The following is a 15,565-nucleotide window of genomic DNA, read 5'->3' as shown; positions in this document are numbered from 1 at the left end:
TCTCGCGAGATTTGCCCGGCTTTGATTGACGTCTCCGATATCGGGGGAGTACCCAGCACCCCCCCCCCTCCTCCTCCTCCTCCTCCTCCTCCTCCTCCTCCTCTTCCTCCTCTTCCTCGCCTTTTGGGGACAACCGCGGCTGCCTGCGTGCGTGCGTGCGTGCGTGCGTGCGTGAGCCTCGGCCTCGGCGTCGTCCTGCGGGCCGCCACCCTCGCACCGCTGTGAGCTCCTCCTCCTCCTCTTCCTCCTCCTCCTCCTCCTCTTCCTCCTCTTCCATCACCACCTTGATGAGGCAGCGTCCTCATCCTCATCATCAGCAGCAATGGAGCCGCTGACAACGCCGCGTCACCTCCTTCCGCCTTGCTCCCCCCCCCCCGCTTAAAAAAGCACACGGAGAAAAGAGGAGCGTGCGCGTGCGCGTGGATGGGAACTATGAGCGAGCTGGAGGAGAGCGGCCAGAGCGTGCGCGCGCACAAAGCCTTGCAGCAGTGCGAGCTGGTGCAGAACATGATCGACATCAGCATCTCCAGCTTGGAGGGCTTGAGGACCAAATGCGCCACATCCAACGACTTGACGCAGAAGGAGATGCGCACGCTCGAGGTGAGTGAGCGCATACGGGGCCGAGCGCCAGCGCGCGCGTGCGCGTGTGTGTGACTGCTCCCTGCCTGCTCTCATTGCGTAACTCAGTGCAGAGCCGTAAATCAAGAAAGCAAAACAAAAACAGGGGGCTGCGTTTGCATTTTGCAGGTGGACTTGAGGAGGGAAGGAAGACCCCCCCCCCCTCTCCCCTCCCCGACCCCACCCCCACCATAAAGCGCCCCCCCCCCCACCACCACCACCACCACACGCACACACACTTCCTGCTCATTATGCAATTGGCGACCACAGAGGTGGTAGAAGTTCTCACAGTTTGTGTCAATTATATACAATACTCTGGTAAAAGGGCAAGTACTCCTTCAACTCATTTACTTTAGTCAAAGTAAAAAGTTCAGACGACTCAAGTACAAAGATAAAAATGGAATTTCTACAGTCAAGTATACAGTACTTTGCTAAAAGTAGAATTATTGTAGTAGTAATTAGAATTGTATTCCTGTATAATTTGTGTCTATACTGTTTTACTTCAGTACAAAAGTAAAGAAATGAAAATGCATTTTTACTGTCCATTACACAACCCCAATTCCAATGAAGTTGGGACGTTGTGTTAAACATAAATAAAAACAGAACAGACTGATTTGCAAATCATGTGCAACCTCTATTTAATTGAATACACTCCAAAGACAAGATATTTCATGTTCAAACTGATAAGCTTGATTGTTTTTAAGAAATAATCTTTAAGAATTTGATGGCTGCAACACGTTCCCAAATAGCTGGGACAGGGTCGTGTTTACCACTGCGTTACGTCACCTTTTCTTTGAACAACGTTCAATAAACGTTTGGGAACTGAGGACGCTAATTGTTGAAGCTTTGGAGGTGGAATTCTTTCTCATTCTCGCTCGATGTACAGCTTCAGCCGTTCAACAGTCCGGGGTCGCCGTTGTCGTCTTTTACGCTTCGTAATGCGCCGCACATTTTCAATAGGAGACAGGTGTGGACCGCAGGCAGGCCCGTCTCGTACCCGCTCTCTTTGACTACGACGCCACGCTGTTGTAACACGTGCAGAATGTGGTTCGGCATTGTCTTGCTGACATAAGCAGGGGCGTCCGTGAAAAAAAACGTCGCTTGGATGGCAGCATATGTTTGTCCAAAACCTGTATGTACCTTTCAGCATGAATGGTGCCTTCAGAGATGTGTAAGTTACCCATGCCATTGCCACTAACACAGCCCCAAACCATCACAGATGCTGGCTTTTGAACTTTGCGTCCATAACAGGCCCGGATTGGTTCTTTTCCTCTTTGGCCCGGAGGACACGACGTCCACAATTTCCAAAACCAATTTGAAATGCGGACTCGTCGGACCACGGAACACTTTTCCGCTTTGCGTCGGTCCGTCTTAGATGAGCTCGGGCCCAGAGAAGCCGGCGGCGTTTCTGGGTCTTGTTGATAAATGGCTTTTGCTTTGCATAGTAGAGTTTTAAGTTGCACTTACGGATGTAGCGCCGAACTGTATTGACATGACATTGGTTCTCTGAAGTGTTCCTGAGCCCATCTGTTGATATCCTTTTCACATCGATGTCGGTTTTTGATGCAGCGCCGCTCGAGGGATCGAAGGTCACGGGCATTCGATCTCGGTTTGGGGCCTCGCCGCTTCCATGCAGGTGATTTCTCCAGATTCTCTGAACCGTTGGATGAGATTCTGGACCGTAGATGATGAAATCCCTCAATTCCTTGCAATTGTACGTTGAGGAACATTGTCCTTCAACCGTTGGACTACTTTCTCCCCGCACTTGTTCCCAAAGAGGTGAACCTCGCCCCAGCTTCGCTTGTGAACGACTGAGCAATTGAGGGAAGCTCCTCTTCTACCCAATCACGGCGCCCGCCTGTTCGCAATGAGCCTGTTCACCTGTGGGATGCTCCGAACGCGTGTTGGATGAGCATTCCTCAACTATTTTGCCACCTGTCGCAGCTTTTTTGGAACGTGTTGCAGCTGTAAAATTCGAAGTTCATGATTATTTGCTAAAAACAATCAAGTTGATCCGTTTGAACATGAAATATCTTGTCTTTGTCGTGTATTCAACGAAATATAGGTTGAACGTGATTTGCAAATCATTGTATTCTGTTTTTATTTGTTTAACACAACGTCCCAACTTCATTGGAATTGGAGTTGTTGTAGATGAAGTGATTCAACTTCTTTAAGTCAAAGTAAAAAAGTACGGACTCACAAATGTACAAAAGTGAATATTCATTCTTACTGTCAATTATACACGATATCGCTGGTGAAAGCGGAAGTACTGATTCGACTTCCAGCACATAACTCAAAGTAAAAAAGTGCAGAGTGAAATGTACTTGAGTGCAAAGGTCAAAAGGTACAAATCAATTCTTATTGTAAAGTATACAGCACACTGGTAAAAGGTAGAAGTACTGATTTAACTTGTATACTTAACTAAAAGTAAAAAAACAAACAAAGCTATGGACATTGAAATGTACAATAGTAAAAGTCAAATTATGGACAGTCAACTGGACAGTACGTCGGTAGCATAGAGGTACAGATTGAAAGCCAGTACTTAAGTCAACGCACAAAAGCTTATTTGTGTTTTTTTTCCAGATTTTTTTTCCCGTGGCAATTATGTTCAATTATTTGCAGATTTTCGCGATTCGCAGTCGGACTGTATATATTTTGAATAGCACGCTTTCAACACATTTAACCTTTATCAAGCTATTCCTTCACACCTGTTCTCACTCGCGCTAACCTGTCAAAAATGGGGAAACTATTGCATAACGTCACTTTAAGGAGATGTAAAGAAGACTTGCCCGAAAGAGAGGCCGTGCGTGTTTGCTTCAAGCTGTTCATTCGTCACTCCCACTCGAAGTTTACTGTAAACCAAAAGACAATTGAATATCATGTATGTCAATACCAAAATCCTCAACCAAACTATCATTTTGTCTGATGAAAGTCTGCTAGTTTAATGCTCACATAGAATGCAAAATGCCATAGACTGGCTAACGGAAATGAGAATTGATTGATCAACACATTACATCATCTGGTGTGTTGTTGTTGGCGCTTTCTTTATTTCGCCCGCTTGGAACAGTCATTCCGGTCCATAAACCTGTGCCAGCGGACTGTTTATGAAAAAAAAAAAAAAAAAAAAGGACGGCCATTAAAAGCGGCCGAGCAATCCTCTCAGACTCGCTTGTGCGTGGAGCACCTGTGAGCGTGCGGCGTGGACGCCCCGCCGTGTGCAAACAGACACCGTTAAGCGCGCCGTAACGCGGCCATAAAGTGTGCCGGGATGCCCGATTATGTCACGCGGAAGCCATAAAGGCAGTTGGCGTCCGCATCGCAAGCAAAGCGCAGCGTTTCACATGCGTCACATTTGAATACTTCAAATGACAACAGTGCACTTGATCTCGTACAAAAGTTGGACTTGAGCCCACCCTGCGATAGCCAAATTCCACCGGTAATTGACACCCACTCCCAAATATTGCCTGCTGATGACACCCGTTGGCGGCAAAGCACTACGTTTGTCTAAATGAAGCTCCTCGACTGCTGCCAACGTCGTTCACTGGCACCAAGATGCCACTGGATGGCGGCAAAGCAATACTTTTGTCTACTTTCCAGGGCTCGTACTGGGGGAATTCGATTCCGCGTCGATGGGCGAACCGGGCGTCAGGGGCCGAATTTTGCAAATAACATTTCAGAGGGCGGCACGGAGGTCACGACGCCCAAAATGTCTGCCTGAAGACAAAGCGGCCGTCTTCCGTTGAATTTCCGGCACGGGCCCTCGAGACGTTTTCGCGCATCCTGTCATGACGGGCACGTCCGCCCGATTTCGTGTTGACGAATGAAACTGCTGCCGAGGGCTGCATTTTTTCAGTTGCATTTCTTTTCTCACAGCTTTTTCTTTTCAACGTAGCGTGCTAGGCTACGTTTCCATTGTGCTAAAAAGTGCGTTTGAACAAGTTTCACTGTGATGAGACCGTTAAACTATTTCCATATATTTTTGAAATGATAGGGTCTCCGTATATGGCAGACTTTGGGGGCGGTTCGGATGGGAACGGCCGTCACGTGGCCGGGACTCAGATTGCCGCCGAAGCCCCCCCCCCCCACACACACACACACACACAGACACACACAGATTAATACCGGGATGAAGTGTCGCACTAATGCGAGATTCATTGTGGCCCGTTTCCTAGGATACGTCCGACGCGGCGAATGCGCTTTAAAGAGGCGCACGCACGTGACTTGTTGCAACGGAGCCCGTGTCATTTCAAACACTTCCGGACGGGACGAGCGAGCTTTGTTCTGTACTAGTCGCTAATGCAGCGCTCATATTTGCACATATTTGACGTCAGGAAAAAAATCACGGCACACACGCAAACGAAAATACGACAAAAAAACGACATACAGCGGTATGTAGCTTTGCCTCAGCAAAGTCCGCTTTGCTTAACGCTAACGAACAATGCAAAATTATCGTTGGCGTTCTAGCAGTCAGCATCGATCGTGGCGGTTTTCGGAGCAACGGATATTTGAAGGAGTTTCAGGACGGAACTTTGCTCACGTTCCAGGCGAGGCGGGGGACATCGAGTCCGAGCGGACCGCGTCCCGCGCCTCCGTTGCCGAGGCGGCCGACCGGAGCCGTGGCCGTAAGGTGGTCGGTTAGCCTGTCGTGGCGATCCCCGAACCCGTCGGTGGTTGCAGAGTCTGGGTTCTCTCAGGCGGGCTCTCCCGAGGTCACCGAGGTGGTTCAAAAGCTCCTCGGTGGCGAGGCCCCGGGGGTGGATGAGATTCGCCCGGCGTTCCTAAAGGCTCTGGACGTCGTGGGGCTGTCCCGGTGGACACGCCTCTGCAACATCGCGTGGACATCGGGGACAGCGACTCTGGATTGGCAGACCGGGGTGGCGGTCCGGACCGGAGGGTGTGTTCCAACTACGGCGGGATCACACTCCTCAGCCTCCTCGGTCAGGCCTATTCAGGGGCGCCGGAGAGGAGGGTCCGTCGGGAAGTCGAATCTCACATTCAGGAGGAGCGGTGTGGGTTTCCGTCCTGGCCGCGGAACAGCCGCCCTCGGCAGGGTCCCCGAGGGCGCGTGGGAGTTCGCCCGACCGGTCTACATGTGTTTTGTGGACTTGGAGAAGGCGATCGACCGTGTCCCTCGGCGGAGGGTGCTTCGGGAGTACGGCGTACCGGACCCCCCGATACGGGCCGTCCGGTCCCCGTACGACCGGAGTCAGAGTTTGGTCCGTGGGACTCGTTCCCGGTGAGAGTTGGACTCCGCCGAGGGCTGCCTTTTGTCACCGATTCGGTTCATCGCCTTTCTTTTCCCCAAATCTACCTCCGACTTTTACAGAATTTCACCTGAAACTTTTCCATCAATTTGCATGCAACATGTTCTTTTACCTCAAACATTTCCAGAAATTAACCATGGATTTTCCAGAAATTTCTGGATTTTTACATCCAAATTTTCCAGATATTCACTGCAATTTCTTCCCAGAAATGTACCCAGAACTTTTCCAGATTTTTGTCTCAAACTTTTATTTTTCCGAAATGTCCATAATATTTTGGGGAAATTTACTTTGAACTTTGCCAGAAATGTACCTCAAACATTTTCAAAGATTTACAGCAGACCTTTCCTGAAAATGAGATCCAGATTTTTCCCTCCAACTTTTATTTTCGAAGTTGACATCAAATGTTTTGAAATTGACTGTGAACTTTTGCAGAAATTGACATTGAACCTTTCCGGAAATGTACCGAGAACCAAGCTTGCCTCTGATCAAAAGCGGGTGTCGTTACGATTGGATCTGTTTCGTGAGGTCGGCGTTCCTGCACGTTCCTCTCCAAATATTGCCGTTTGCTTTTCAATCTCGCGTGTGTGTGTGTGTGTGTGTGTGTGCGTCAGGGTAAACTGGTGAAGTACTTCAGCCGCCAGCTGTCGTGCAAGCGCAAAGTGGCCTTGGAGGAGCGCAGCGCCGAGCTGGAGGACTTCCCTCGCCTGGGCCACTGGTTCCGCATCGTCAACCTGAGGAAGGAGGTCACGCAGGTGGGGAGCCGCCAAAAGTGCAGCCCAAATTTCGGAAAATGATAAAATGTGTGCAGAGGAGCGGTCGGTGGTGGCGAGCAACCAAGTACCAATGCTTGATTCCGGAATACTCAAGTCCACTTTTCGGGTGTCTGTACTTCAGTGGTCCCCGACCACCGGGTTGGTGTTCGTATTTGATTTTGTATCTTTAGTGGAGCGGGAGGCGGGGCGACCCTCACCCCACGCAGTGATTCAATGATTCGCCTCTGACGGTGAAAGTCCGCCAGCAAGCCCAACACCCCCCCCCCCAGGGGACCACTTGAAAACAAACGGGGCAGCAGCTACCGGACATGTGCACTGACAAGATAACACTCCTGACATTTATATACAGCGGAATCTTGTTTTTTGTGATTAATCCGCTCCTAAAGGGATGGCGAAAACCAAAGCAATATTTCCCATAGGAAAGAATGTAGATCCTATTCATCGGTCCCAGACACCCAAAAATACTAACCCACATTTCATAGACAATACCTATAGTTTTACGCACAGATAACAATGGGAAATACATACGACAAATGAAATTGATAAATAAATACATGAAACATCAGTCGCGTGGGAGGAGGGAAGGTTATTGTTCAGAAAGGAAATCCCTTTCCTTTCTGTTTTTTGGGAACTAGGGCCATCTGAAGTGTCACTAGACCCCTGCGGCACAAAAAAACCTGTCCAGAGAGGTCTATTCCAGGCATCTCTCTAAGATTTGCCTAAACTGGGACAACGTTGCTTACGAACATTATGAATGAACGTGAAAATGAATGTCGGATACGAGCCTTCGTTTTCTCCACCAAGAAAGAAAACGCAACTTTTGTGAGCTTCAAAAGTCAGTCGAAGGTCTTTGAAAACCAAATGGAGCACATCATTTTCAGTCCGAGCGAAGCGACGAAAGCTAGCTTCGTGGCCTCGCGACGCCGAAGCCTTTTCAAAGGTTCTAGCGTGTTCTCAAAGATGGATGTCAATGCGTTTGCGTGACAGGACGTGAGCCCTGCCGGCGTGACGCTGGAGGGCCTTCTGGAAATGAGCGAGCAGCAAGTGCGCGAGCTGCTGCAAACCTTCGGCGCCAACGGCGAGGAATGCGCCCGCCTCAACGCCTCGCTGGCCAGCCTCAGGAGGGCGCGCCAGCTCGGTAAGCTCGCCGTACTCCGTTTACTGTTGGGTTGACAATTGATCGATAACGAGAAAACGAGAAGCTCGGTAAACGCGGATGAACGCGGTCGTAGCTTAGCGGCTCATGCGTACCTGAACAAAATAGGGAAATAGTCGCTTGTCGGCCGTGTTGAATTTGCCCAAATTGTTTATCAGCCAAATAAAAGTCAAATGAAAAGTCATAAAATAAACCTAGTTTGGGTGTCAAAAGTCAAAGAAATCCCAAGTTTCACTGGCGGGTATGTTCCGCCCTCTTCCTGTGGGTGGCAGTCAATACACACGAACGGAAGCGCTTGACATTTGGCATCCAAGCAAAAGATGAAGAAGACATTTTTCTTCTCTTTTTCTTCCGTCAAGTTGTTTTCCACCACAATAAATAAAACCAATCCGCAGAACGCCACCTCAAATGTATCCAACCCGCTAAACTAGCCCACAAAGTTTTGTGGAACTGTTCGTTTTTTGGGAGGCGGGAGGGGGGGGGGGGGGGGGGGGTAAGTGTGCCCTTGGACAAACCCGGATACGGACCTGTGCTGTTCGCCAAGTCGGTATTTATTGAGGTTCATCATACAGATTTCTTTGTCTTTGTGTTTCACAGACAAAAAAAATTCATGCAAAATACGTTCAAATCGGTGCGCAAGCTTAAAAAAAAAAAAAAAAAAAAAAAGGGCACCCAATTGTCCGTTCGACTAAGAAAAAACCAGTCGTCTATATATTACTGCTGTATGGATTTCTTTGAACACAATCAACGCAGTCAATACAATACAACGATTAACAAAGGAGGTGAAGGGAAGCTGCAAAAGTATTTTCTTCCTTTTTACCAATGTCAATGTCAAAAATTCCAAGTACGAATCACATAAAAATATAAATCAATCTTTTGGTCCAAAGGAATCATTTCAGTTCGGGGCCAAGCTGTCAAGTAAATACATTTGACCTGAAGCAGGAAAGAGAAATTGAACTTGAAACAAGCAAACTCAAACTCTTTTTCAACAATTGGAATAAAAAAAACAACGAAATAAATAAATAACGAATGCCATTTTTATTCTGCCTTTTTTTCAGTGCGTGAAAAGTATGAATTCCGAATTTACGGCATGAGATCATACAATTTGGGTAAAACTGGGTCCATTTCAGACTCCAGACTCGAAGATTTTAGTTTTTAAATTTGAAGAAATGTTTTCTTTCTGCTAGATGACGTCATTATTCCATTTTTTTTTAGACAAGGTAGCAATTTCAGGTACTATTTCTCGTTTAACACTTGTCTGCATTCAAATGAATGACGCAATTTGAATTTGAACAAGTGCAAATACTTTCGGATGACCTTGAAGAAGCATTTGATTTTAATTTCGGTGTGAGGAGTAGAAAGACTGTCCTATTTAAAAAAACAAACACACTTTGTACTGAGAACGTATGTATAAAACGTGTGCGCGTGTGTGCGTGTGTGTGCAGTGCCACGCTGCCGTGACGTCAGCATTTGAATTGGATCTGGATCACGTGACTTCACATCCACTTTAATTCACAAGGACTTCAAGAAAAAACTTTCTGGAGTTTTTCTTCGCGTTTGCACTGTTGAGCGCAATTCCGCTGTTCCTTGCTCGGACACTGGGCGGCGACAAAGACCACACTCGCAATGCTATTGCAATGCCACGAGGTCGTCAGAAGGGGGCAGTAAAGCACCGCTACAATCGTGTGCTCGTGTTCGGCGCGAGCAAAGAGAAAGTGGCTTCATTTGGCCGCAGACTCACACGATGAGCAAACATTCAAGATATGTTTGATGGACACTTTGTAACTTTGAGGTTCCATTGGACACCCGTCCAACAAACGAACCAAGGAAAGCAGCAGCCCAATTTCGCAGCTCCTGTTTATTTTCAAGCGCAATCTGATGCAAGGGCATAATTCATCCGCCGACGTCGTAAAATGACTCCGATGGCCTGAAAGTCAAAGTGCAACAAATTTGCTCAAATACGGCACGCGTTCGCATATACCGCGTAGAAAATATCAAGATAGTCTTCATTAATAGTATTAATTAGACACTTTATCCCAATCAATCCATTTTCAACAAATACGTTTTGCTGGAGGATTAAACACACACACACACGCACGCCTAGTGAGGATAAGCGGTACAGTAAATGGATATATATATATATATATATATATATATATATATACACACACACACATAAACATTATACACAAATAGGGGCACAAGCATATTTACACAAATACGTATGCATTTGCGCACACACACACACTCAGACTCATACACGTACAGTATATTACAATAGATGTCCAAACACGCATACATACTTGCACATAGATCGACGTCTATAGACAACACAGCCACGTGCTCACGTGAACTTTGCTGTTCCACTTGAGTCCTGCAGGTGTCAGTGGCGCGCTTTCCAAGTCTCGGCAACTGTCAAAACAAAATGGAGACGCAGTCAAGTGGTTCACTTTTTCGCCGTTTTCTTCGGTTGCAGCCTTTTTCCAAAATGGATTTCAGTAAAAGCGAAGCGCTGTGAATACTTTCCGGAAGCATGAAAGTGCTTGTGCAAAGTATTCGCAGCGCTTCACTTTTTCATGATTGAAAAAGCAAATGAACTTCTGGCCCGGCCGCCGTTTTCAAAGCACATTTCGCATCTTGCGACGCCGACTCGCCGCATGGCTGGCGTTTTTTTCCAACACGCCGTCTGCCATTGACTCCATAAAGCGCGGCATCTTTTCCGCTTTTGTCCGAGCGACGCAACCCGTACTCTGTTTCTAGCGTCCATGTAGATTCCGCCACGCGCGTAAACTTTTGCCATTTGCCATCATCGACGCGGCGAGCCGAGATTCAGGGCGAATCGTTATCTTCAACCGAAAAGCCGCGCTGATCTCAAATCCACGGCGACGCGGCGTCCGTTCGTCATTAGCGGTCCGCGAAGCTGAATTTGAGCGGCGAGGCGGGCGAGGGCCTCTTCCGTGCCTCCACGGGAAAAAAACCTACCCGATGGATATATTGGTCGGCGGCACTCGACGTAATAATGCAACTCTCGCGCAAACGTTTGACGTCGCGAGCTCGGCGCGACGCGAAAGCCGGCCCTCCCGGCCCCCCTCGTTAAAATGCCGACGACAGAAGGTCGTTAAACGGATGACTGCCCGCCGCCGGTGAAAGTCATTTCAGATGGCCTCGCGCGTGGAATGAAACCCCCGAAAACCCACAAAAACGGCCTAAAGGTCAAATTCCTCTTCCTACTCATCACCGGCCACCGGACACAACATTAGGAACGCCCGCACCGTGCAGCGGCCAAGTCAATTTCTCACAAATTCAATGATAAATGATAATCATGCGCACTCTCCAGGCAGTCGGTCAACATTTCTGCATTTTTCGTCACTCTTTCAAAGCGTCTTAAAAGGTTCGAACGGTTTCTTCCAGTTGAGAAACCTTCTCAAGGCTGCCATCAATTTCTTAACCGCAAAAAAACCCAAAGCAAATCAATGTACTGTTTTGAGACGAGCGGCGTTTCAAGTCATCATCTCCATCAAAACGAAGACGTCCTTTGAGGCGGAGGCCTTTTGGAAGTCAAATGATCTTTTGGCAAGAAATAAAGTCGTCGTCTTTTTACAAACCAAGATATTCTGTCGGAATACAAAAGTTGCGACCTGAGAAGAATAACGTTGTATTTTTTTTTTTTTTATGGCCACAAAAGTAGAAATGAGGTGTCAATTGGATTTTGCCGGCGCGCGCCGGCGTCAACGTTTGTGTCGTCATCACGTTTTGCTGCAGGCCGCTTTGCCTTCGGGCCCTTCTTTTCATTTCTTGTCCCATTCAAGCATTTTCGAGGCAAAGGATTGCAGCAGCTGTGACTCATCGGGGGGGGGGGGGGGCTTGGGGGGTCTGGCGCTTCATAGCAAACGTGTCCGTTCCAATCCGGGCGGCAAAAGAGGACGAGAAGGCGGCGGGCGCGCGAGGGAAACTAATAGAATTCGCCACTCCAACGGGCGCAGAGGATGACTCACACACTGGCACGTCGCGCCAACGCCGCGTTTGTTGGGCGCTTCGGCGAACGTTCCCTCGCTCGATCGCGATTCAACCGTCGCAGATGAGTTTTTTTCCACATCTCATATCGCGGGATCCTGCCGTTGTTTTGTGGGAAACTCAAATGCTTTCTAGTCTAAAACATGAAAGCTGTCAAAACACAAGAACAATTCATCACTATAACCCATTTCAAGGAATAAAATGGACGTCGTGTATCAAGTGTTTATAAGAGTATGGCTTAGGTTAATAGGAGCGTGGGGAAGATGAATCGGGTCGTCGGGAGGTTCGTACACTTTTGAAATACATACAAATACGCGGTGACTACTTCCCAGACGTCACCTATTGCAGGAGCGGTCCAGACCCTGGAAAACCAGGAAATGGCGGTATCGGGAGATAGCGCCGATTCTTTTTTGTAACCCTTTCGCACCTCACACGCACACCCGAAAACAACCGCCTCGAGACACGAGTTGAATTTGTCGTGCGGCCGCACGCCGAACTCAAAGCAGTCGTGTCTCAAATCGTCCTTCTCCGTTGAAATGAAAACGAAAAGGCGACTAAGCCCTCCCAGCCTTCCCGCAAAACGACAAAACGGGTTTTGGATGGGAAAAATGGCACTTTATGAATTTGTGCCATAAGAAACATTCTTTCGATTGGATGGACATCGTTTTGCGCCTTCCGGGGTGCCCGCCTTGGTCACCAGGGGGCAGTAGAATCCAGACATACAGACACGCGTGAAGAAAAGTTCCACAAATGACTCAGTAAGATGCTTTAATCGTAGTCGTTCTTCGCAGAGGATAAAGAATAGACGCCCGCGAGTAATGCTATACGGCGACACCGCGACCTACGTGTTTTGGACGATATCTGAGCTGTCGTTCGGACAATTTTTAGCTTTGATTTGTGAGCGCAAACTTGAAATGCGAACGATGTATCGTGGCAGCGACTATTGCGTCAATTCTTTATCCTCTGCAAAGAACGAAGACTATTACAGCACGTTACTGAGTCACAGTAACAGTAGAAGAAGAAGTAGTCGGAGTAGTACTATTCTTCTTCGCTTGTGTTGCACGGCTGTATTGTACAGTACTGCCCCCGCTGGCCAAGGCGGGCACACCAGAAGGAGCAGCACAATGAATTGGATCGCAGCACGACATCTTGAGTGAATTCTTGACTTTCTCTTTCTTTCTGATCTCGCTCTGGTCCTCCCGCGGCCATCGACGTCTCGGCACTTTTCCCGTGCGGGACTCGACGGTCTTAAGCGAGCTTAGGGCGCATCGATCGAGGCCTGTAGCGATGGAAAGTTTGCGGCAACGACAAGCAAGACGCGGGCCTAAAATATGCACCTGAACAGGGGCATAGCCTAAGAACGAGGAGAAAACTGGAATGAATTCCACTCTCAGACGCATTGATTGTGCGACGGCTGCACATCACGAGCGGGAAGGACGAACGATCGGTTCCTCTCAAAAGCGGTCGGACTCGTCGTCGGGGTTCCAAATTGTCCCGTAAAACCGCAAAGACGGTTAGTGAGGCTTAACGCCGCTTCTGCAAAAGTCAGAACGTCACTTTGTCATAGCGGGTTGATGTTTTTGGCTATCCAGTTGCCTGGCAACCGAGGGGAGACTCGCTTGGTCCCCACCTGGCAAAAACCCGAAAAGAAGAGCTTGCCGTTCCTTCTGTATTATTTACGCCCGTTTACTTTGAGTTTGATGTTTTTTTAGTATTTATTGATCTGTAATCACGGAGCCGAACAGCTCGCTCATTGGACGTGCTCGCCATTCATTCATCAGAAAGCGGAGATGTGACGCCGGCTCGTCCTCACGTTTCCCGAGTGATGCACGGTTGTTTGCGCATGTTTTCATTTGCCAGATTTTGTATTTTTTTCAATTCGTTATTTTTTGAATAATGAATTTGAAAGCATTGCCCACAGCTCGTTCAGGCAGCGACCTATTTGGGCGTGAAACAAAATGCAACGTGAATCGCTGTCGTTATTGGCTCGTCCCTGAAGCCGATTTGAAATTTGGTGGGCACGTCTCTCACGAGGGCGGCGGGTGGCCGGCCGGTTCGCGCATCCGCCTCACAGTTCTCAGGAACGAGTACACCCGTAAAAAAGTCGTGCGGAGCCGTGTCCAAAAACATAGAGGAAGTCTGCCATTTTGGGTTGAAGCAAACATTTGATCCAATCGGCAGCTTGGTGGAAGCACTCTGTGGAATGTCTTGGGGAAAATTCAAGGTCAGGGATGAGATCCTGCCCCAAATGGAGGAGTTCAAGTATCTGGGGGTCTTGTTTACGAGTGAGCGAAGATCGGAACGGGAGATCGACAGGCGGATCGGTGCGGCGCCCGCAGCGATGCGGACTTGGACTTTACCGCCCGTCGCGGTAAAGAAGGAGCTAAGCCGAAAGGCGGAGCTCTCGATTTACCGGTCGATCTACGTTCCTCCACCCTCGGCCGCCTGTATCCGGGATCTCGTTCTTTGGGTCACGAGATCCCGGATACAGGCGGCCGAAATGAGTTTCCTCCGCCGGGTGTCCGGGCTCTCCCCGAGAGAACGGGTGAGAAGCTCGGTCATCGGGGAGGATCTCAGAGTAGAGCCGGGCACGTCCCGCCGGGAGGAGACCCCGGGGACGACCCGGGACACGCCGGAGAGACCACGTCTTTCGGCCGGCCCGGGAACGCCTCGGGATCCCCCCGGAAGAGCCGGATGAAGTGGCCGGGGAGAGGGAAGTCCGGGCGTCCCCGCTGAAGCTACTGCCCCCGCGACCCGACCTCGGATAAACGGTAGAAAATGATGGATGGAGGCGGCACGGTGGGCGACCGGTTAGAGCGTCTGCCTCACAGTCCTGAGGACCGGGGTTCGAATCCCCGGCGCCGCCTGTGTGGAGTTTGCGCGTTCTCCCCGTGCCTGCGTGGGTTTTCTCCGGGCGCTCCGGTTTCCTCCCACATCCCAAAAACATGCATGAATTGGAGACTCCAAATTGCCCGTAGGTGCGAATGTGAGTGCGAACGGTTGTCGGTTTGTGTGTGCCCTGCGATTGGCCGGCGACCGGTTCGGGGCGTACCCCGCCTCCTGCCCGATGACGGCTGGGATGGGCGACCCGCGACAGAAAATGGCTGGATGGATGGATGGACAAAAAAAAGAAGTCATGCCGCAAAACGATTTGAAATGGACATTTTATGGCCCGGTGGCACCAACTTGATTTTTGGGAAAATTCAGCCTCGGAATGAAACCTTGTCTCGCTTCCACGTAGCAACATGAAATGTCGAGTTTTGTTCGCGGCTCAAATATATCTTTGGTTCTTCTCGGAGCGCGTCCCGTGTGTTTTGGCGGCCTCGTCGGAAAAGGCCGCCGGCTCCGTTGTCACCCCGAGTTCGCAAACTCCGTCGGGACCTTTTTTTCTTTCTTCTTCTCTGGGCTTCATTTGATGCTGCCGGTGTTGATTTTGTGTTTGAAGTTTGCTTTCGATGCCCGTCGCTCCTCCGAGACTCAGCGAAACAAACGCAACGCGAGCAATAAAACATGTGACCGGCGACCGGTTCGGGGCGTCGTCCGCCTTTCGCCCGAAGTCAGCCGGGATAAGCGCTGTTGAAAATGGATGGAGAGGTAAATAACAGAAATGGAAAAAAAAAAGACAAAAACGGGAGGTGAAAATGCCAATTCGCATCGGTGGGATGGCGGCGATGGAGCTTTACCGCCCGGACGCCGTGCTCCGAATGGTCAGGCTTACTGCCGTCCATCCTAACCGGTCT

At 49.2% G+C, this 15,565-nt stretch overlaps 1 protein-coding gene across 5 annotated transcripts in view; it reads left to right on the top strand.

Moving 5' to 3' along the window:
* Positions 1-108: 108 nt before the first annotated feature.
* The window catches only part of ksr2 (kinase suppressor of ras 2), a 68,296-nt gene continuing 52,839 nt past the window's right edge, over positions 109-15,565 (top strand). For all 5 annotated transcript variants that reach the window (XM_061671317.1, XM_061671316.1, XM_061671318.1 and 2 more), the window contains exons 1-3: positions 109-600; positions 6,494-6,634; positions 7,643-7,793. In XM_061671317.1, the coding sequence (XP_061527301.1) occupies positions 424-600; positions 6,494-6,634; positions 7,643-7,793 (469 nt within the window). In that variant the 5' untranslated portion in view covers positions 109-423. The remainder of the gene's footprint in view (positions 601-6,493; positions 6,635-7,642; positions 7,794-15,565) is intronic.

The sequence above is a fragment of the Phycodurus eques genome, chromosome 3 (genome assembly GCF_024500275.1).
Source record: "Phycodurus eques isolate BA_2022a chromosome 3, UOR_Pequ_1.1, whole genome shotgun sequence".
Taxonomy (NCBI): Eukaryota; Metazoa; Chordata; class Actinopteri; order Syngnathiformes; family Syngnathidae; genus Phycodurus; species Phycodurus eques.
The sequence above is the reverse complement of the archived record's forward strand: the minus strand, read 5'-3'. Positions and strand labels throughout refer to the sequence as shown.